Raw genomic sequence first — 22,220 nt, 5'->3', positions numbered from 1 at the left:
TGATTGCTGTTTGCGGGGAATAAAAGACACGGTTATTCTAGCACAGTATAAATGTTGATTGCTGTTTGCGGGGAACAAAAGACACGGTTATTCTAGCACAGTATAAATGTTGATTGCTGTTTGCAGGGAATAAAGGACACGGTTATTCTAGCACAGTATAAATGTTGATTGCTGTTTGCGGGGAATAAAAGACACGGTTATTCTAGCACAGTATAAATGTTGATTGCTGTTTGCGGGGAATAAAAGACACGGTTATTCTAGCAAAGCATATCAAGTCTGTGTGTATTCATTGTTGCCGCCGACCACTCACGATCCTGCATAAAAATATAAAGGTGAAGTAGTGTTTTCCACAAAATATATGTTAACAAGAATAGGAAATTTAGGGGAAAAAATGATTGTAATTTTATTAAACATTTAGAACAGATATAAATTTGTGATTAATCGTGAGTTAACTATTGAAGTCATGCAATTAATTACAATAACGATTAAAAAAAAATTAATCGCCTGACACCCCCAATATTTTGTAAGCGTTGCAACAAGCAAATTCGGTAGAATGGCTCATGTGGTGTAAAATACCTTTCACAAATGCGAAATATGCACACAAAAAAGTGTTCAATTCTGTTGATTAAATTGATTAAAAATTTATCATTGAAAAAAGGATTTCAGTATTTGGTTATAAGCTTCCCAAATAACATACATTTCTTTGACTTCTCTCTGATCCATTTTTTACTGTAGCTTTACCGACTAGCGCATATGATACACGTACTGGAGAAGTAAGTGCAAAAAATAGCATGCTCTCAAATTAGCATTACAAATGAAAAAGAACATTACAACAACAACAATACCTTACAGAGAAATGCAATTTGCATTTTTTGTTCTGGGAGCGCGTGCAGCGTGTATGCGTGTGTGTGTGAATGTGTGTGTTGACCACTGAGGCAGGAAATCTGCGCAAATGTTGTCATCAAAAGGATGATGAGAAACATGCTGATGGGACCTCCCGGCTTATCAAAACACATTAACAAGCAGCAGTCCAGTTGCAATGTACTCACAAGGCTGCTTTCACCCTTCTATCACACACATACACACACACAAGCATGCAGACACTTTATACAAGCACACACACCCTTTCTTACAGGCGTGCATGCCAAATCCCGCACATGTCCCTCATATATTCACACTGCGCTACATTGCAATAATACATTCACACCTGATTATTGGGCAGAAGTGTGACACGTGCGATTGGTTGGACATGGTGGGAAGCTCGTCTATCTGGGAAGGTAACAAGATCGCGACGCACCCCAAAATGCTCGAATCTGATTGACGGACCATTTCAATGTCAAAATGCAATCTCTCCAGACATCCTGCCTATTTCCTGAGAAATACTCCCCGCTATCATAGAACTTTTGTTGCTATGGCAACCACATCATGTAGGACAGCCTGTTCTCACACCAACTTTGGAAGGTTTCAGACAAAAGGAGAGGACTGTAATGAATATAAACTGGCAGACAGTATGGTGGAAAAGTATTTGGGGTTTAATGCACGTTTCTCAACTCTGCTGGATTTGGTGATCATTTTGTCTGCTCCATCTTGTGGCAGGAAATTTGGCAACTTTTCAGTATTTGCTTTTAAATCCAATGTTATCTAATGACAGCATTAAATTAAATGACATTTATGTATTTATTGATTGATTAATTAAATCAAATTATATTTTGAAGAAAAATAGTGATATTTGACCATTTATGGATTTTTTTTTTTGTGATAAAATTGAGTGTCTTTATTGAAAATTTCATTACCACTATGCCATATACGGTATGTCGACAGGAGTGTTACTCATATAATCCATGAGGCATCTGGGGAAATTTTATTTTTTAAATTATGGATTATTTTTAATTTTATTGCCATATTCATTTTGCCATTGGAGGCCAGTGCATGGATTTTGTGTGTATGTTTCCAGTTATATTATTGAGCCATCTGACTACCAGGAAGCCCCGAGAGTGTTGTGAATGTGTATGCGTGTCCCCTTTTCTCACCCCTGAAATGAATAGTGCGTGCCAACAGAGGCACACAAAAATTCCATGCATCGACCTTCAATGGCAAAATGGTTGAATATGCCAGTAAAAATATCATACATCACTACTTTTATTCAAATTGAAATGCTGGCATTAGGCAATGTGTGTTGAAGCATTTCCAGCCACAAAGGTGTCCAGAGAGCGGAGCTAGCACTGCATTTTATTAATTAATTAATTTATTGATTTGTTTGTTTGTTTGTTTGTTTGTTTGTTTGTTTATGCATAAGGAAATTCTCAGGGCATTGAATCGATCGCATCTGGACTGCTCTTTTTGTCTTAAAAGACAGTTCGCCACTCATCCGAGTAAGATTCATCAGTTCATGCTTGATTAGAACTGCACCAGCCTAAGTTAATGCAGCAAACACAACTATTTATAATCCAAATTTGAGCCCCTTTCCCAGACCAAGAATGGTCTCATGCTTTTGGAATGCCTTGCGATGGGTTCGATTTCTATCCATCCATCCATCCATCCTAACCGCTTGTCCTCACAAGGGTTGCGGGGGTTGCTGGAGCCTATCCCAGCTGGCTTCGAGCAGTAGGCGGGGTTACACCCTGAACTGGTTGCCAGCCAATCGCAGGGCACACAGAGACGAACAACCATACTCAGAATCACGCCTATGGACAATTTGGAGTGTCCAATCAACCTGCCATGCATGTCTTTGGAATGTGGGAGGAAACCGGAGCACCCGGAGGAAACCCACGCAAGCACGGGGAGAACATGCAAACTCCACCCAGGAAGGCCGAAACCCGGACTCGAGCTCACGTCCTCTGCACTGGGAGGCGGACGTGCTAACCAGTCATCCACCGTGCCGCCTGGGTTCGATTTCTAAATAATAATAATAATGTTTTGTTGTTTTTGACTGATTGATTTATAGAAAAGGGATTTAAAAGAAGACATTCAAGTATATTGATTTGAGCAGTTATAGACCAAATATGTATCATTTGAATGACACTTAGTAGACCGCCTCTCATCTCTTTCAGCACACAAAGAAATACCCCAAAAAATGTCATATTTTAAATTTAAAAAGTACGCTAGCATTGCATTGTATTGATGAAAACATAATTAGGCTTAATAAAACAAATTGTAAAGAAATAGACTTTTTAAGTGTAATAACTAAGAGTGTAACAAAAAATGATTTGAATTGGAACATCGGTTTTGATTTAAAAGATGCGAGTATATCGAATAAAATTTAAAAATATACTGTATCAAGATACATATCGAATTGTCTTTTGTTAACGAGATCTGTCTTTGAAGGAAACGGCACATTTAGAGTACGATGAGTTTATTTATATTTAAGTAAAATGGAAACAATAAACTCATCATACCTTTTTAAAATCAGCCGTACCGAACCGAATTGTAATCCCACAGAATTAAACCAAATCGAATTGTTCCGCTTTAAAATTGAACCATCTTTGAATCGCATCACACCCCATGCATCGAGATATGTATTGAATCTGCACTGTACTGTAAATACTGTAGTGCTTGTGAATTGGGTATGTGCCTTTAAGGGGTGTGGCCTTCTGAATCAGTCTGCATGTGACTAATTGCGGACTACAGCAGCTCCTTGTGAGTGTTCTTATTTTGTATTTGTCTTTAAATCCTGTTCAAAAAACAGCTCAAGCATGTCGACAAGTGTGGCTCACCTTGCCCACAATGTGAGGGCATAACAGTACTTTGAACACTCATGCCACAGCATATCTGAAGCTCGCTTGTACCCTGTAATATGAAAGAGCGCATATGCTTAAATGACACTCGACATACCTGGTGCCGCAGAAAGACTGTTCACTTTAATTAGCAGGATGATGAGATGCAGGAGGAGACACAGGGGGGAGGTCCTGGGGCGGAACCCTGGGCTCAGCCTCCTGGACTGGACGAGTGCTCCGCCTGTGCTGCAAAGATGCATGGTCCCACTGTAGGCCGCTTGGAGATGACTGAAATGTGGTTGTGGCTTCACTCAGCAGGGGTAGGCACTCTGCAGACACACACGCAAATACATGAAGGTCAGCCAAAATGGAGGAAAACATCGTAGCCGCACCTCTGATTCATCGCTGAAATGTCAGCACACTGTGAAGGGAAGAGGGGACTCATCCAAAAATTCAAAGCGAGGTAGGGGAAAACCTCCTCATGAAGAAAAATTAAAGGCAAATTCATGCTAATGCAGGATTAAGTCTTTTGATTTAGCCAGAGCACTTCAAACTGGGATTAAGGGCCCATGTGGGCCAGCCCTGACTCAACTAATACCAGAACAATAGCGCCACTGTGCACCAACTAAGACAAGAAACAGGCTGAAATTGTTATTTTGCCACACGGCTTCAGCAGTAATGAGCCTCTGTGCTAGTGAACCGTGAAATAAACTGCAGTGATACATTTTTTTTAAGTTGCTTTACTCTCCTCAAAAGTCATAATTTAATTTTTCTTTAGCTCTGATTCAAGTAATTCGATTTCACTGTTATGGCGGAACATAAAGGAGTCAATTAATAATAGCGCTCGAGTGTGCCGCTGTAATGGAAAACATTTCATTGAGGGGCCAGAATGCGGCAAAACTGCGATAGCGACGTAGACATCAAAGACTGCAGATTTAATGGAGGACGTCATCCGTCCCTCTCCTCGTTAAAAGCGCGCAGCCTCGCGCATACGGGTTCACATCGTTCAGATCTGTGCTCTTGCAGACCAAGTCAATAACTCTTCAGCCCTGTCCTCCTCCTCCTCTCCTCCATGTCAGAACCAGGTGAGGGGAAAAGCACTAACACTGAGTACATGGGTAAAAATAACGGGCGCACCAAATTTAATCCATCAATCAGAGTTTGGGCGAGTTCCACCTGAACCTTAATTTTTCATTTTACCAAGACGTTTTGAACAATTCTGTGCAAGCAACATTATTGGAATAGTTTGGGGAATTCCATTTATATGTTCCATTGTGAGTGTGCCCCAGTTGCACAAAGCAAGTGCCTTTAGGCCCGCCGCACACCAAGCGGCTGAGCGCCGCAGTCCATCGAAGCGCTGAAATTGAAAGCCTGCCACCCTGTATCAGGTTTGCCCCTCATACAAACTGTACTGCATTTTTTTGTTTGTTTTTGGTCTTTTTTATTGACAAAGTGAGGAAATGGGCGAGAATAAGGAGAGCGGATTTTTTTTTTCAGGCCGCTGGCAATGATCGATAGCCCTAATGATCGAGTGCACTCATGCATTTCAGTGAAAGAGACTCTATGCACTTTTGATTTCTAGTCACAGGGGTGTATGAAACTAGAATATATATTTATTTATTTGTGTGTGTGTGTGTGTGTGTGTGTGTTGGTACTGTGTAGAAATTTTGTCTGAATGCTGAGTAATTGACATTGAACTAAAATAATGTGAATTACTGTAATTGATTTTTTTTAAATGAATGAATTTTAACAATGTCTCAATCTAATAGGGAATTTTGTCATGGAAAATACATAATTATGTGAAAATAGGAATTCTTGGATTATATCAAATAATAGCCTCACGAGTCTTCTTGATGTTGGAATGGTTGTAATTGGGAACTTTGAAATGAAAAGTTAGAAATTTGGGGGAAATTGGGAGTTTTGAATTGTTCTCGGGATTTCCTGAATGAGCTGGATATGATGTTTTGAACCAGTTGCATATGTTGTGAAATATGGAAGGAAGGATGCGTTAAAATTTGAAAATCTTTGTTTTAATTTTCGTGGGATTTTTCATCATTTTTATTGAAAATGTGAAATTGGAGGAAAATTGGTTATAAGAGGAATATAAAATGTATATATGTCCAAGTGTGTATTTTCACATTGGAATGGTTGCTTTTCAGCTTTCACACCTGTAGTGGAGTTTTCCATATTAAGTTGTATTGTTGTCATTTTCAGTCTTAACTTCTCACCATTAATACCCTTGTCCACATAAAAAGCGAAAAAAAAACAAGCTCAAGAATGTGAAAAATACAGACTGGGTGGTGGTTGTTCAGCGGCGCATGTGGCTAAAACATGTGGCCAGAACATCTGCCTCATTTTTGTGTGAGAATCTTGGTACAGCCTTTCCTATGTGGAGTTCACATATTCCCCGCGCCTGTGTCGGGTTTTTCTTCGGGTAATCCAGTTTCCTCCTACATTCTAAAACCATCCAGATGTAATAGGTTTACTGAAAACTAAATTGCCTTTAGGCGTAAATCTGAGTGTGAATGGTTGCTTGTCAATATGTGACCTGTGATTGACTGGTGAGTGTAATCCATCTTTAACTCGAAGTCATTTGAAATAGACTCCCGCTCACCACCTGTGACCCTGAACAGGATAAGCAGTAGAAAATGGATGGATAGATAGACTGGGAGATCGGCTTTCTCGTTCCTTCTTGCCTCATTTTCGATCAGGCTTTAAATTCTCGTTTGACTTTTGGACCATCTATTTTCCTTGGAATTTTAGATCAGCTGCCAATTTGTTAAACAGTAAATTGTTCAAGAACTGAAGTTCCACAAGTAACCCTTATGAAGATTTGGAGAAACACCACTCAAGATGTTCCAATACTTTTGCCCATATGCTGTGAAATGCAGTGGTCAGTGATGGAAAGGCTTTCAGAAGCACTTACCTACATTGACAGCATAAACGCTAAAATTTGTTCCATGAAATTGCATTCATTTATTCCCTACAGTCCTTGCACTTTATTTCTGGCCAATGTAACTTCAACTACAATAGCAATGGGACTGCTTCTTTAACCAATCAAATTTGCCCTCACATGGTAAGTCGGAGCCAGAGCGCTGGCCACATGATGATGTCAGCATTTTTACATCCTCTGATTAGTTGATTAAAACAAAAGCGAGCAAAATACACAAATACATTTAATCAATAAAATCTCCGGTGAGTATGATGTATGTTATTGACTATTTTTGTATGTTTTTGTCATGGATAAATATTGATTAGAGTAGTGAATTGGCCGGTGAAAACAAAGTCCGAAACATAATTTCCCCATTCGAGGCAGAACGAGTCATAGCGTCATATTGTCATCTAAAAGGGCTGTTTGGGGATTCCCCTCACATCTCCGTACATGTGACGTATCTACGCAGGGAGTGCACACGCGAGAAAGCTACCTACGCCGTTCATTCAGAAGTAGTTATGGGAATATTTGGCTGGCTAACGACTTCCTAGCAACGGGAATATTTGACCGGCTATCGCCTTGCTGTTGGCAGGCTAACGCTGTGCTAGCAACAAACGAAAGGGAAGTGATAAACAAAGTCCCTTAGAGCTAGCTAGGATGGTGCTAGTAGCAATAGTACCATTGGCTAGAGTACAGCGTGGGATTTTCGAGGTTAAAGCAAGCTATTTTAAGATAAAAAGTTTGACGCAAATACAAATAGTGAATCAGTGGTCATTGGTGAGATTCCGAGCTCTAAACACAGATATTACAAACAATTACATGCTTTATTGACATGGTGTGTGTATATATATATATATATATATATATATATATATATTTGTGATGTGCTAGCAGGGATTTTAAGTGTTGGATTAAGTCGGGTAATTTCCCACTGAAAGCCAAGTTCTTAACTTGCATGGCCCGTGCCCAGAGCGTGACAAAGCATGTATCCGCAGTTGATATTCCATATTGTCATTGATGTATCAGCATGCACAAAAGCGAGGCCTTCACTGTGACATCCCCGCCGCGTGGGCGCTAATGGCGTGTCGAGATTACCGCTGACCCTTCCTCGCCTATTTTCCTAAACGAAAAGGGCATTTCTGGTGCGTTACATATTCAAAGACTCCCCCGTCTACTTATCGAGCTAATGACCTGCTCCAACGTATTACGGGCTGCCACTTCCTCCTCTAAAAATAGCCAATCTGTAGAAGCACGTCGGTCTATCTGATATACAAGCTCTATTTCGTTCACCGCTGCGTAGCCTCGCTCTTATCTCGGGCCGGTGTAATCGAGGTTGAATAGAAAAGCTTTCAACATGTCCGTTTTTCAATTGAACAATATGATAAGAAGAATCAGGGCTCATTCAAGCTCCAGCGGCAGCACGTTAAGTAAATTCCCCTCTTAGGGAAACTCAATTTGCTGCTGTTAATCTAACTAGAGCTGCCGCTCCGTGCGCAGACTCATGGCCACTCCGGCATTAGGCGGCGCTCATCTATATTTCACTGTCTGCTCCCTCTCTCCTGTTTGTCGGGTTTGCCGAGGCCTCGCTATCTCACCGTGCCCTCATCGTCACCCTTCATATCTTTCTTGCGGTTTACCCGGCGCTCCCTGTTGTCTTTCACCTGCTGACAAAGCCCTCGCTCTTCCCCTTCCACTTTAGTCACTCACCCAGCCTCCTAAACCCTTAATCTTCCCCTCGTCTCACTTCTGCATTTGGTGCCGTATTCCTGAAATCTCCTCATTTCCCTCCCTCCCCGCGCCCTTCGCCTTCTTGTTAACCTCTGGTGATACGCGCCACCCTTTCGTTCATCCCCCTCCTTCTTGCGGCGCGCACTCTAACCTCACGCTCATGGCCAAATCCTTTCTCCTGTGCCCAGCTGCTCGGCATCGGCTCCTCCAGCTGCCGCTGAGCCATCGACAGCATTCGGACGACAGGCTTTGGAGCATCTTACAGCTGGGTTATTGGAGGGAGCCAGCCAAAGCGGATCCAGTGCTGGTGGTTGGGTTCAAGTCTCTAGGCGTGTAGCAGGAAATGCACTGTTGTGGGATGGAGAGGAAAGCGCATGGCCAACATTGGGATCTGAAATTTAGGGATGCTCATTCCAATCTGAATGTCAAGAATTTCTGAAATGTTGTCCGTCCAATTATTTAGGTAAATTTAAGTTTGCAAAATGATTAACATTATCAAGGACCCCTTATAATTCTAATTAAACATGGCTGCCATGTGTACCCCTAAATATTAAAGTAATCAAGAAGTTGCTTATTTTTAAGATGATGTATTCGTAACATCATTTTTTTAACTGATAAAGTCGGATTTTCCCAATATAAAGTCTGAATCTTGCGATATTAAAGTTAAAGAAAAAAATGTCAGAAGTGAGTTTCAAAACTGCAACTTTATTCTCATGTCTTTTTTTCAGGAAAAGATGCCTTTATGATCTTACAATTCAGGAAACAAAATGTGCCTTTTGTTCTTAAAAGAAAAGATTTGACTCTTTGTTCCGGCGTATTCTTTTGCACGCCTTCGACACATTTGGTGACCAAAAGCATTTTCATTTTAATAGCATGCCATCTGTGCTAAATTGAAAGGGAATGAGGGGAGGGGAGCCACTTCGATTGGCCGTGAGTCACCTGCATTCCCCCCACAGCGGCACAAAACAGTGCAAATGCCCACTTCTTACCTGCACTAACTCTAAATGGTACTTCATTCATATAGCGCTTTTCCACCTTAGAAGGCCCTCAAGCACTTTACATTCAACAACTCAAGGATACTTCGACGTGGTCACAATGGTGTGGGATCGAACCCACAACCTCTGGGTTGCAAGACGACCACTCCCAAAGAAAACACCAAAGGAAAGAATACTCCACCCATGGACGCAAAAATGGCCTATTGTGTGTGATACATAAATCACAATCACAACCTTATTAGAGCTTTTAATTGGCCCCAAGCTAGGGTAGGGCAGAGTCATTGATTGATCTTGTTTTTTTTATTGGTGCATTGATCCCCTTATGTAGGTATCCACTTTTTCAAATGATACATAAACATTCAAGTTACTGCACAATTCACCGAGTCGGTTTGAGAAGCACTGGCTAAGGTTAATGCAGAATACAATAGCATATATTATTTCAAATAATGTAATTTATCTTGTGCATTTATATATGCCAGTAACATATAGTGACAGGCACAACAACTAAATGCTCTTCCACCTGATGGCAGAAGATACCATTGTGTATCAGCCTATTGCCATTCATACAACACACTAAACAAGCTCAGATTTCACACGAGACCAGATCACCATTATTTCAATAAACTGTTTGTACTAGGGGTGTTAGAAAAAATCGATTCGGCAATATATCGTGACATTACAGCGCGCAATTCTCGAATCGATTCTAAACATACATTTTTTTATGGGAATTTTCAACAAAATGTCTTACTTAGTGTTAGGATTCACACATTAAACATGGAATAATGTTTTATTAATGGAACATTAAGCCTTAATATTTTATTTCAGTGCTGTTCAAACATGAAACAGACTGCAACCTATTTGTTAAATGCAGTGGCTCCGTTATAAGCCTGAATTTCCAAATAAATAAATACATTTTCATACAAATCTTACAGTGTACATGTACAAGTTTACTGATTAGTATTTTCTAAATTTGGAGGGGGAAAAAATCTTAATAATCAATTTATAGGTTCGCATCGAGATTAATCGGTATTGAACCGAATCGTGACACGATCCGAATCGCCAGGTAATAGGCAATTCACACCCCTAGTATATACTATTGGTTGCTTTTTTTGTGTGACATGCCATGAGATTTTTCACATGTAAAATATGTACCTTGGCCAAATCAAGGAAACTAAGGTTAGAAGACAATGTTAGAATAATAAATAGAAATCTACTAACATGGATATTGGGTGGAAGGAAACCTCCTATTGTCCACATTTGAACTATTTCTTGTTTGTTCACAAATCACTATTGGTCAATATCCATGCAGGTTTGATAATTTAAATAAAAAAAAAAGTTTGACCTTTCTGTGTTCAAAATGGCTTCCGCCCAATGCCGACTAGTATATTATTTTAGGGGTTGCTAAGAGTCTAAAAGACTTGTAGTGAGCATGAATGAAATTGACATCACAACATGCTCTGCCCGAACATCTCTCAGCATCAAACAAACACAAGGAAAGGTGTTGGTGGGAGGGGGAACCAAGGGAGGAGGGAAGCTTATTACCGTTTCAGCGTGACAACACAGATGGTCATCCAGACAGATAGATAGATGAGGGATACATGTGCTATTTATTGCATGGAGCAGATAATGACACCCCAGCTCAGGTGGCGAAATGTACACTGCTTATTGTGCCCCATCAGACTGATGTAATAACATTGTTTAGTGTGGCCCTGCTCCCCTGGGAGCCCCTGGAAGATGCTTCTTCTTTTTTTTGCCACCTCGCCCATTTCTACCCATGATGCCTTTCACCAGTCGCGACAGACTTGTCTCCATGACAACAAGTGACGGGCGCTAAAATAAAAAAGGTAATTCTGCAGCACATTACAAGCTAGAATTTCCTTGTCGTGTGTTTTTGATTGTCGATTGCAAAACAGGGAGAGAAAAAATACAAATATATTGCACCACAAAACTTTATGGCGGAATTCTAATTAATTCGCAGTCACTTTTGTTCTCGCATGTTTACGCTCCAGCCTGTGATCTAATAGTGCTCACGATGCAGCTCCAAAATAACCTTGTTTTCAATTATTCATGCCTTTGTGTGCCATTCTTTGGATAAGTTGAGAGGAAGGCTGTATTAGTCACACACTGGGAGCGGCTGGGACTAATATTACCTCACGCTTCCTGTGACCCTGCAACCTCTAGGCGAGTGACACTTGCAAATTCATGCGCACCCACTGAGCAATATACACACACCCACACAAAACACACATCCACAGAAAAAATTGGGGGAAACGCACACAAACGTAGCAGATGGCAAAGCATCATGGGGGAGATTGGCAGCCTCTCTCTGTCACACTTTTCTCTTTTAAACACAAACTTCAAAATACACACACATACACACGAACGCACACGACGAGGATCAGAGGCACAGGATGAAGTATGGCTTACTGCAGGCATGAGTTGCGTTGCCCTGGTTACATTTTTAGGAGTGGAGAAAAAAAAAATATATCTAAGACTCTCTAACAGAAAACGTACCTGTCACTCAAATATGGAGAATCTTTGCCCTGAATATAAATGAACGTGGCTGCCTCAGGTGCATTTCTGTCCGTCTTAATGCTTTAAAATGTTTGCATTGGGGTGACAACTTGTTTACATTCACTAGTGGCAACAGAGGGTACATTTGCTTAATGTAATGAGATCCAATGAAAGAACTGTATCCAAGATACGCCTTTTAAAGGATGACGCTGAGTTTTGATTCTGAAAGCAATCCAATAGCACTTGATTAGAGTCTATTTTGTGTTTTCTGTTAAATGTCACTACATAATTCAAACGCTGCGGCTGATTGGAAACAGAATTCAAATGATCGGTTGGATATATCACATCATTATTCAAAACATGAATACGTTCATAAAAGAGTCAATGTTTAAGGTCTTCCACTTTAAAAATAGAAGAGGAATGAATTGAAGGGAAATGCTTGTCGAGATCAATAAAAAATGTGCCATGAATACGACTAACCGACCTACGAGTTTTTCTACACACATTCGGTCAGGGATCTGTTTTGACTTGTGAGCAAAAATATGAGCTACACTCGCTGTATGTTGGAACTCACTTCACAACAAGCAGCAGTTTGTCAGATTGGCACTCGCAGCTGAAGTTTATTGTCAAACTAAACAAAACAAAGATCATTTATATCTATTCTGTATTTCAAACAACCAGATACATAGATAGATTGATAGAGAGAGAGAGAGAGAGAGAGAGAGAAGAGAGAGAGAGAGAGAGAGAGGAGAGAGAGAGAGAGAGAGAGAGAGAGAGAGAGAGAGAGAGAGAGAGAGAGAGAGGAGAGAGAGAGAGAGAGAGAGATAGATAGATAGATAGATAGATAGATAGATAGATAGATAGATAGATAGATAGATAGATAGATAGATAGATAGATAGATAGATAGACAGACAGACAGACAGACAGACAGACAGACAGACAGACAGACAGACAGACAGACAGACAGACAGATAGATAGATAGATAGATAGATAGATAGATAGATAGATAGATAGATAGATAGATAGATAATAGAGAGAGAGAGAGAGAGAGAGAGAGAGAGAGAGAAGAGTCCGTTTAGCTAAATGTTAACAAACAATGCAAATCATCATAGATGGACAAACGAATAGCACCTGTCCCATTGTGTTATAACCCTTTAGGCTCGTGGTATCTAAACTATGGTCCGGGGGCCATTTGCGGCCTGTCCATCGTTTTTTTGTGGCCAACAGCATACACAAAAAATAACATTTGACATGGTCAATGGTGCTATTTAAAATTAGGTGTGGGAGTGTGGGCCAGTGTGGCTATAAAAAAAAAAGTGGGGTGACGTTTTTCGAGACACAAATATACAGCTCAAATAGTAATAGAATTTCTGTGAAAAATAAAGAATACAGTTTCAGAAATACAAATGGTTTCCTTCACTTTCTGCTGTCAAAATCCTATTTGGAACCATATCACATTACTGATCAGGTTGGTTGCTTGGTTGGTTGGTTGAGATGTGTTCAATAAGTAAACATTAACAGTTAACATCCACAGGTTTATATTCTTGATCCTCTTCCAAAAACGACTACTGTAACTGCAGATTACTGAGTCGCTGACAATAGTTTTCCCATTTTTGTCTGCATGACTGCTATACTGGCCATATATTAGCCACGCCCCAAAAATCTGGAAAAAGAGAGTTTAACGCTATATCACAACAATTCAGTAGGCTACTTAACTGTTCTCAGTCTTTACAAGTTTTCAGCACTTATCTTCAAAGATATTTGATGCATTTAAAAACAAATCATAAAAATGAATAAAATACATTTTAAAGAAAATGCTGTAGATTCCGAATTATAAAGTGTTCTTTTTTTGTGATCATAAACCAGCAAATGTTTTTCATCCAATTGACATGCGTGTGCAGCTCATTAGAGCGAGCCACAACAAAAACAAATGTTCCCAAGGCACATCCTCTGTGGCATTTTAGTTTTTACAGCAAGAGTTTTTCTCGATGTTACCACTTAATTCACCATTAAGGCGTGACTAACTGGGCGGAGGATATTCAAAGTGATGGATTTATAGACGCACTTTGCTTCATTTGCGCTACATTAAAAGCGGCATCACCTGCTTTTTGGTGCTATCGTCTGCTTTGAGTGGTAATTGAAGACGCCATTAACCTTTCCCAATGCACAACATCAGCATGTCATTAAAATTACACAAAGGCGTCGCAAGTGCTTCGGACCATTTTAGCTGCTGGATTCCCCCCCCCCCCCCCTTATAAAAATGCTGTGGATGTGCTTCAGCTGTTGCTCATCACAATTTCATAGCTAGGACAACACAAGAAATTGATGATGAAGCGTAAAAGGAGGGATGGAGAGAAGCCTGACTTAACTTGTCTCCATGAAATGCAACATAAAATACTCTGCAAAGCTGCTGCAGCTCAACAACAGGGCAATAAACAGCCACTCCTCTTATTGGGGCTCCAAGGTCAAAACCCAAAACGGCATCCTATAACGGAGGAAGCAGATCAGCTGGGCCACAAATGGAGTGGCTTCCACCCAGCAAAAAATGTATTAGCAAAATGGCTAAAAGTGCAAAGAGAGAAGATTATAACAGAAGATCAGAGGAGGGAAAACACTTGGAAAGTGTTTGTGGAAGCGAGCTGCTCTCTTCACACACGCAAGAGTGTGTCGGAATAAGTCAGACACACTCGATTTAATAATTGAATAGGATAACATCTAATTGAGACACATTCTAATTAGATTACATAAGAGAAGTAGTAGTCTTTTTTTACTCTTACCTTTTTAATGTATCCACATCTTCTACTGGTTTAATTGTTTTGTATATTTTTGACACACACACAAAAGTTTTAAAATATTGTCAAATGTTGTTTTTAAGAGATGTGGGATTTTTTTTACTTGTTTTTTTATTCATATTTATTATATATTACCTAGACCACTGGCTCTCAGCCCCGGGCCTCGAATACCCCTATCCAGCCTGTTTTCCATGTCTCCCCAGCCCACACAGCTGAGGATCAGGCTTCATGCAGAGCTTGCTGATTAGCTGATCGTTTGAAACACCTGTATTGCTTGTGGGAGACATGAAAAACAGGCTGGATAGGGTTACTTGAGGACCGCGGTTGAGAAACACTGACCTAGACATTTGCACTTTCTGGAGAAATTGTGAAAGCTGAAATGTTGAACTAAGAAATATTGAAATGTGAAATGATATTTAATGTAGTATTTTTTTAAAATGTGTCATTGGGAATGAATGTGGGGTGTTTGATTTTTTTTTAGGATAAATTTTGAAAACATTTTCGGTGGATATTTTAATGGTGAAAATGTTGAATTTTTGGTCCCTGGGAAATTTTGGCAATTTGAAAATCATGAATTTAATGATCTCAATGATTTTAATTTCAAAGGGGAATTATGTAGATGTCTAATGTTGAAGTGTCATTGGAATGAATGACCCAAAAAATCATTTGGGGTTACTTGGTCTCAATGGGAATAAATGAGAATCTTTTGAGAAAACGGAATATTTAGAATGATAAAAAAATAAAAAAATACTAGCCCCCATGGCATGAATCTTTGGAATAAGTTGAAATTGGAATGATGTGAATCGGATGAATTGTGTGGAAGGAGATGCATGTCAAAAAAGTGTGAAAAATGAAAAAATAAAATAAAAGGAATAATGTATCGCTGGCATCGGGCCAACGCCTCATAAGTTACATTTTGACAATTTTCACATTTTCCCCCAAAATCTATGCTTTTGGTCAGTCCACATGTGTGGGTGTCATTTTTACAAATGATGGTCCAATTTAAAGTGTTGAAAATAGTTTGCTGTCGTTGATGATGCAATTATAATGATTGAACAAACATGTCGTTTTTTGGGCTCTCCAGAAAAGTGACGATTTTGGAGGTACAAGGTTGCCCAACGCGATGGATATTTGCTTTTCAACTCATGCATGTCCACAGAGTAAGGTCAACGCTTACTCACTCAGTAGTAACAAAAACCAAGGACAGGCAAATTTGGTATTCCGCAGCAATTTCTTTTCGAATGTCTGTCACAGACGAGTGCTCATTCTCCCTCAGCTTCTTTTCAGAGGCAAACCGTTGCTGTGGAAGCAGCCGCTCATTTTGTAGTCTGATGGTTGAGTCCTTGTCAACTTGCGGTCCTATTAGCATATCTAAGGCCTGCATTATACTCTAATGCAAGCTACTTTATGTACATACTGATCATACTGATTTCCGCATGACAGTAGTTCAGTAGTAGTACAATTTGATGTTCTTCTAAGATCTATTCATCCATCCATTCATCCATCTATCAAAGGCATAGCCATCAGTTCATAAGAGCGCCAAGTAGTACAGAAGTAAGCAAACTTTGATGAGCAAATGATCATCCGCTCACATTAAAATGTTTCTCTCTATAGTGGCCAAAGAACAAAATAACCAAACTGTCAATGTCAGATTGAGGTCAAACTCGGGCGACACGATTATGGCCAAAAATAATCACGGTTATTTATTAATTTATTTTTAAATCTATTTTTAATCACAATTATTAATCATAATTATTCAATATGTTAAGAAAAAACGCTCTATTTTTATTGCACTACTTTTCAACAAACACTATGCAAACCATTTTCATTGCAAAATTGAACTTCTGAAAGATAGAAAAATAAATTATACATTTAGAAAGTACCCAAGAATTTAAACTTTGCAAATTGCTAACTGAATTGATATTCTATTGCAGAGTGCCGTCATAAAGTCCAGACAATGTATGTTGATCCTTTTCGCGGCATTGCTTTTCATCATGATGCTTCAATTTGTGTTGTGCTTTTTTCTTTCAACATGACACGCTCTCATGAGTTCACCGAGTGACTTTAGGCTGCTGCTGCTGCTGCTGTGTGTGCTTCCTTGTAATTTTGAATTATTTTGAAGGTTTGAAAAGTACAAAGCAGTGAGGACAAATTCCGAGCAGAAACTTTGCTGCTTGGGTTTGCTTCTAGCATTGAAGTACCGTAAGTAATAACACTGCATCGGCATTAACGTCAGGGACCTGAGTCACGCTATTCTTTTCCCACCAGCGAAACGAATCAAACAATAGTCGCCTTACGGTTATATTATTTTACTCTATGACACACATCATGTATTAAAATGCTCAAAGAACTGTGGGTGATAATAATGACAATAATTACCTACTCACATTATTCCTTAACATTTATATTACCACTACCCACCTTATTCTTGTTTGGAAGAGAAAAAAAAGTGTGCAAGTTTTTTTGGAGGCTGACTCACTGAGCAAGTGTCACCAAAGATAAAAGCATTTGGAGTCAAGGATTGCTGCGAAAAAGACAACATCACGTGCCAGGTTTGAAATTCAAAGATGAGAAACACATCCACAACGCTTACTTTCATCAGTCAAGCTGTGTGAACTGTGAAGTGATACTAGCTAGGCTAGCTCAATAGTTTAGCTCACTGCTAGCTGGTCAAATATTAACTAACTTTTATGTTGGTTATGCATTTAATTGATAAGACAATACAGCAATAGATTAGACACCAATGTAACTAAACCAGTTTTAAAAATGTCACTTTGAGTAATTTTGTAATTTTATTTGTAAATTTGTCGTGAGGGGCTCCACCATATTTCATGTGGCAGGATCCTGTAAACTAATGCATGTCAACTTCACTCAAATTCATAAAGTGGAAACCTACAAATGCTTCTCATTTACACATTAACACACATAAAAAAAATATGGAACAGATTAGCTCCTAAAATAACTTATGCTATGTTGTTTTGAAATATCGCACTTATGTCCATTTTTTTTTTTTACATTTTTATGTTTTTTGGATGAAACTAAATGCAAACATCTCAAAAACATACAGATGTAAAAAAAAATACAAAATAAAAACACACAAAAATGTCTTCTTTTTTTTACATTTCCATGTTTTTGGGATTAAAGTGAATGCAAACATTTTAACAACATAAAAATGTAAAAAAAAAAAAAAAAAAAAAGTGTTTTTCAAATAGCAGCAATGATATGATGATTAAACAAGTTTTTTTCCTTGAGAGCTCAGTTTTATTCATTATATATATATATATATATATATATATATATATATATATATATATTTCATATTAGGGGTGTTAAAAAATCGATTTGGAATGTGGAAATATTCAACAAAATGTCTTACTTAGGGTTAGGGTTCACACTTTAAGCTTGGAACATTAATATTTTATTTTAAATGAAACAGACTGCAACCTGTTTGTTAAATACAGTAGCTCAGTTATAAGCCTGAAGTTTCAGATTAATGAATACATTTTCATACAAATTTTACAGTCTACATGTACAAGTTTACTGATGAGTATTTTTCAAAATTTGTGTTAAAAAAAAAAATTGCGATATTAAATTTATAGTTTTGTCTCGGGATTAATCGGCATCGAATCAGACCTATGAATCGTGATACAGAACGAATCGCCAGGTACAATTCACACCCCTAATATATATATATATATATATATATATATATATATATATGAATTTCAAAAGAATGAATGGTTAAACGTCATTTGTGAAAACACAGCCTCCACACACAGACAGCCACAAAAGACAAACACCTCCATCCAAGGCACACTGAAGCCAATTAGTGAGCTCCTCCAGGAGCAAGTCTCCCCGACAACACGGAACACCACCATCTCACAGGATTGTCATTGTTAACCCTCCCATACCATCGTCATCATCATGCCCCAACTGCACTTCGTTAACAAGATATGCAAGACGCCTTATTTATTTAGTGCGGGAAGATGATTTGCTAGAATGATCGTCATGAGCTGATAACCGTAGCCTGAAGAAATTCAGTCATCTGCATGAATTCGCTAATTGGTTTATCATTCCAAAAGAATCCATGTCGGATGGTATTAATGCGAGCAGACTTGCAGTGATTGGAATAAAAATGTGATTTTCTATTTGCTATCATGCAGTCATTTTACTGTAAATACAGATAGGCACCTGGCACAAAAACTGAACATAAAATGAAATCACGCACAGTACACCACAAACTGTGCTGACGATTACTTTTCACCTCCTCCTGTGCTGCAATCTGCAAGCAATCATTTATTCATTCTCAATTTATGTAAAAGATCCGCAGCCCGATCAGGATGTGCTTATTAATTTTCTGGAGATGTTTTGCTTGCCCGGGATTCGATTCTCTCCCGTGAATTTACACTACCATGGTACCTGACTGCCTTTGTCACATGACCTGCTGCCCAGAGGGAGCTCATTATCTCACGACAGCAAGGCTGCTGAGATCATCGATGGAACTTTGCTTTACATTATGCTATTTGCTTAAGGTTCAAGTGGAGCAGAGACAGAACCAAAAAGGATTACTGATGGATGAGTTTCATTTCTGAGAGGCAGCATATGCCGGCGACTGAATTCCGCTTAAAAGCCTCACACGCATCCCGGCCTCGCAGTTTTGTCACTAACCAGCCATCGCACCACTTCCTGATGGAGATGAGATTTGTGACGGCAATTTCTCCTTGAGGAACCATCAAGTGGTGAATTGAATCAAAAACTGGAGTAATGGGCTAGAAAAAATGTGTTTGTCCTCTGTCTTGCTCAGATTGGACAAGAGTGTGTCCCGGTAAATGAAATGCATGCCAAGTGGAAAAGACTTCTGCTTGGATGTCTTCCACCAATGGCTGCTGATTATTCTCAACACGTTCAAATAAATTATTCGTCTGCGTTGCATTTGTGGAGACAAAACAAATCACAATAAGCCACAGTGAGTCCTATTAGACCCTATTTAATATTAAGGGCCTATTGCCACTACTGATACCTGACTGTGAATCAGCAACCATCAAGTACAAAATATGATTGACAAGAAGAAAAGATTAGTCAGTGATGTTACCAATCATGATGAGTGTTATGGTTTGGGTTTGGTTAGTTGAGTTGTTTTGTGTTTTGTCATGATCTGTGTTTGTCTCCTTGTCATTGTGCTCATCATACCAGTCCCCTTTTTGTCTTCCAATCAGCACCCTCTGCCTCTTGTGTCATGTCCAGGTGTTTGTCATTGTCTCGTTAGTTTTCTCCCATTTCATTCCCGCCTTCGCCGCAATCTTTGTTTGATCATTTGTTTGCTTTGCGCAGTCTCTGGTTCTAGTGTGTTTTGTTTGTTACTTTGCATCTGCTTTTTTTTGTCTTTTGTTAGTTGAGTAGTTTTGATTCTGAGTTCCTTGTTTGTCTTTTGGAAATAAATTCTTCCCTTTGTTTAACTCCTGAAAACCTGGCTGGCCTCTCGACTTCCTGCATTTGGGTCCACAACACCTCGCACCACGACAGAGAGATAGACCAATATGTTTTTTCAGGGCCGATACAGATATGGATTATTAGTACCGTAGTCAAGGAGGACGATAACCGATATTTGAATTATTTTTTTTGTAAAAAAAAGAGAACCATATTGGCTTCAATTTTTTTTTAAATACAAATGCCAATCTTGCCTTTGTTGTAATGTCTTAAAGCATTAATGCTTATTGAACAATTTTTCAGACTTTTCAAAAATGTATAAGTTTTTTATATATATATATATATATATATATATCTTAGACAATATACTTAATTTTAAATTTCTAAAAAAAAAAAATGTTCAGGGAGCAGTACATCTTAAAAAGTTAAATGGAAACTGATTTCCTTGTTTTAAACGTCGAACAAAACCAAAATGTTCAGAAGGTTCCCAGCGTCAGCAGCATCTCTTTTAAAGTTAACTGAAAATTTAAATAAATAGTTCCCTGAGATTAAAATGGTTTTAGCCTTTTTTTAGCTTTACCTTTTATCGGCCGCCAGATTTTGAAATAAGGCCGATAGGATATTTGTCAAAATGCCCAATATTAGCGCCGATAATCGGCCAGGCTGGTTATTGGTCTATATAGCTATTATTTAATAAGGTTATGCAATTGAGAATAGATTCTCTATTTATTTATTATTTTTCCGCTGATGCTTTAACAGTGACTGAAAAAACAGCCAATTACAGTAAAGTCAGATCACGCAGGATGTGTAGTGCAAGGCGTAAAAGTAAAAGCCATTAATGGAATGACTTTAAATCTCATTGGGACGCTTTGTGTAGCTTTAAAAGTGGACATATCCAAGGTCCCATAACATTAAAATGCATTCTAACGCCTCTCTACTGTCTAACTAGTGTCCTGAGATTGTTGTGGATATATATTATTATATTAGGCCGGCTGCACACTGACTGAACTGGACAATCGTGAAAAAAATACAGCCAGCAATCCCCTGTCGTACACTAGCCGAGTGATCCTGGCACATAATGCATAGCATATAAGTTATTTAGTTTGGCCGCATTGCTCAGTGTGTAGCAAGCGGCTTTTGGATTAAGATAAAACATAAAATCATTTGTCACTATAAACGATGCCAGTCAGTGAAATGCAGTTTAGCAGCTCTCTCAGACTAACACACACAATTATATAAATCATATCAGTAACACTTTACTCACATTACTGCATTACTGCACAAAGTGAAATAACTCCTTGAGTCCAATACTGCTGAGTAATTACCTTGTTCTTGTTCTGCACAATGAAGGTCTTTTTTAGAACTATTGTTTCACAAAAGCAGCTGCTCTCTCGCTAAGTGACATATGGACGGGGGCCAAGTCCTCTTCCTTGGGGTTCATCAGTCTGAAAGTATGGTACACACACAGCGTGAGTCTATGCCTTCAGCTAAAGGCTAAAGCCGCTAGGCTACACTAAAACTTGTGAGCTTGATGCTTACCAGGAGCTGTGGCTCAGGAGGAAAATGTGTCCTTGAGCAAGAAAGAAACAAAAACACCAATCAGCTATCAGCATAATAGCAAAGCCTGTCGCCATCAATGCCCCGCTTAGGTTGGTGCTAAAGCAAACTTAGTGGCAAATTGTATAAAGGTTAAGTGCTGTGCTACATTTATAATGGACTATTTTGTCAAAAATGCCTGCAGCTATGCAACAACACGCCACCTTAAAATAACTCAAAACACTTGAGTATCTTTGAAATGAATGAAAACAGCATTAATCCATTCCAGCCCCACATTGTGCTCCATCTGGTGTGCAAACGGACTAGACTAGAGGATGGAGTAGGCTATTGTGTTGCTAGCTCATTTAGTGTTAGCAATAAGCTAGCGAATTTTCTAAGGAAGGGGTCTAACTACAACCTTTTATCCCACCGCGAGCTACTTTTAAAAAAGCAAAACAGCAGCAAGCTGCTCATGTTTCACAACATTTATTTTATAGCCACATTTTTGTTATTTGGCTTTATTGGATTGGATCACGGATTTGAGTCACAAATCGGATCGTTTTTCGGATCAGGAAGAAAAA

At 39.0% G+C, this 22,220-nt stretch overlaps 1 protein-coding gene across 1 annotated transcript in view; it reads right to left on the bottom strand.

The window, feature by feature from the left end:
• The window catches only part of LOC144044846 (receptor-type tyrosine-protein phosphatase S-like), a 125,714-nt gene that overhangs the window by 97,623 nt on the left and 5,871 nt on the right, over window positions 1–22,220 (bottom strand). Inside the window, exon 2 of the mRNA XM_077559505.1 lies at window positions 3,832–4,042. Coding sequence (XP_077415631.1) covers window positions 3,832–3,973 — 142 coding nt within the window. The 5' untranslated portion in view covers window positions 3,974–4,042. The remainder of the gene's footprint in view (window positions 1–3,831; window positions 4,043–22,220) is intronic.

This window comes from Vanacampus margaritifer, chromosome 2 (assembly GCF_051991255.1).
Source record: "Vanacampus margaritifer isolate UIUO_Vmar chromosome 2, RoL_Vmar_1.0, whole genome shotgun sequence".
NCBI classification, from domain to species: Eukaryota; Metazoa; Chordata; class Actinopteri; order Syngnathiformes; family Syngnathidae; genus Vanacampus; species Vanacampus margaritifer.
Note: the sequence above shows the minus strand (reverse complement) of the source record. Positions and strands in the feature narration are given on the sequence as shown.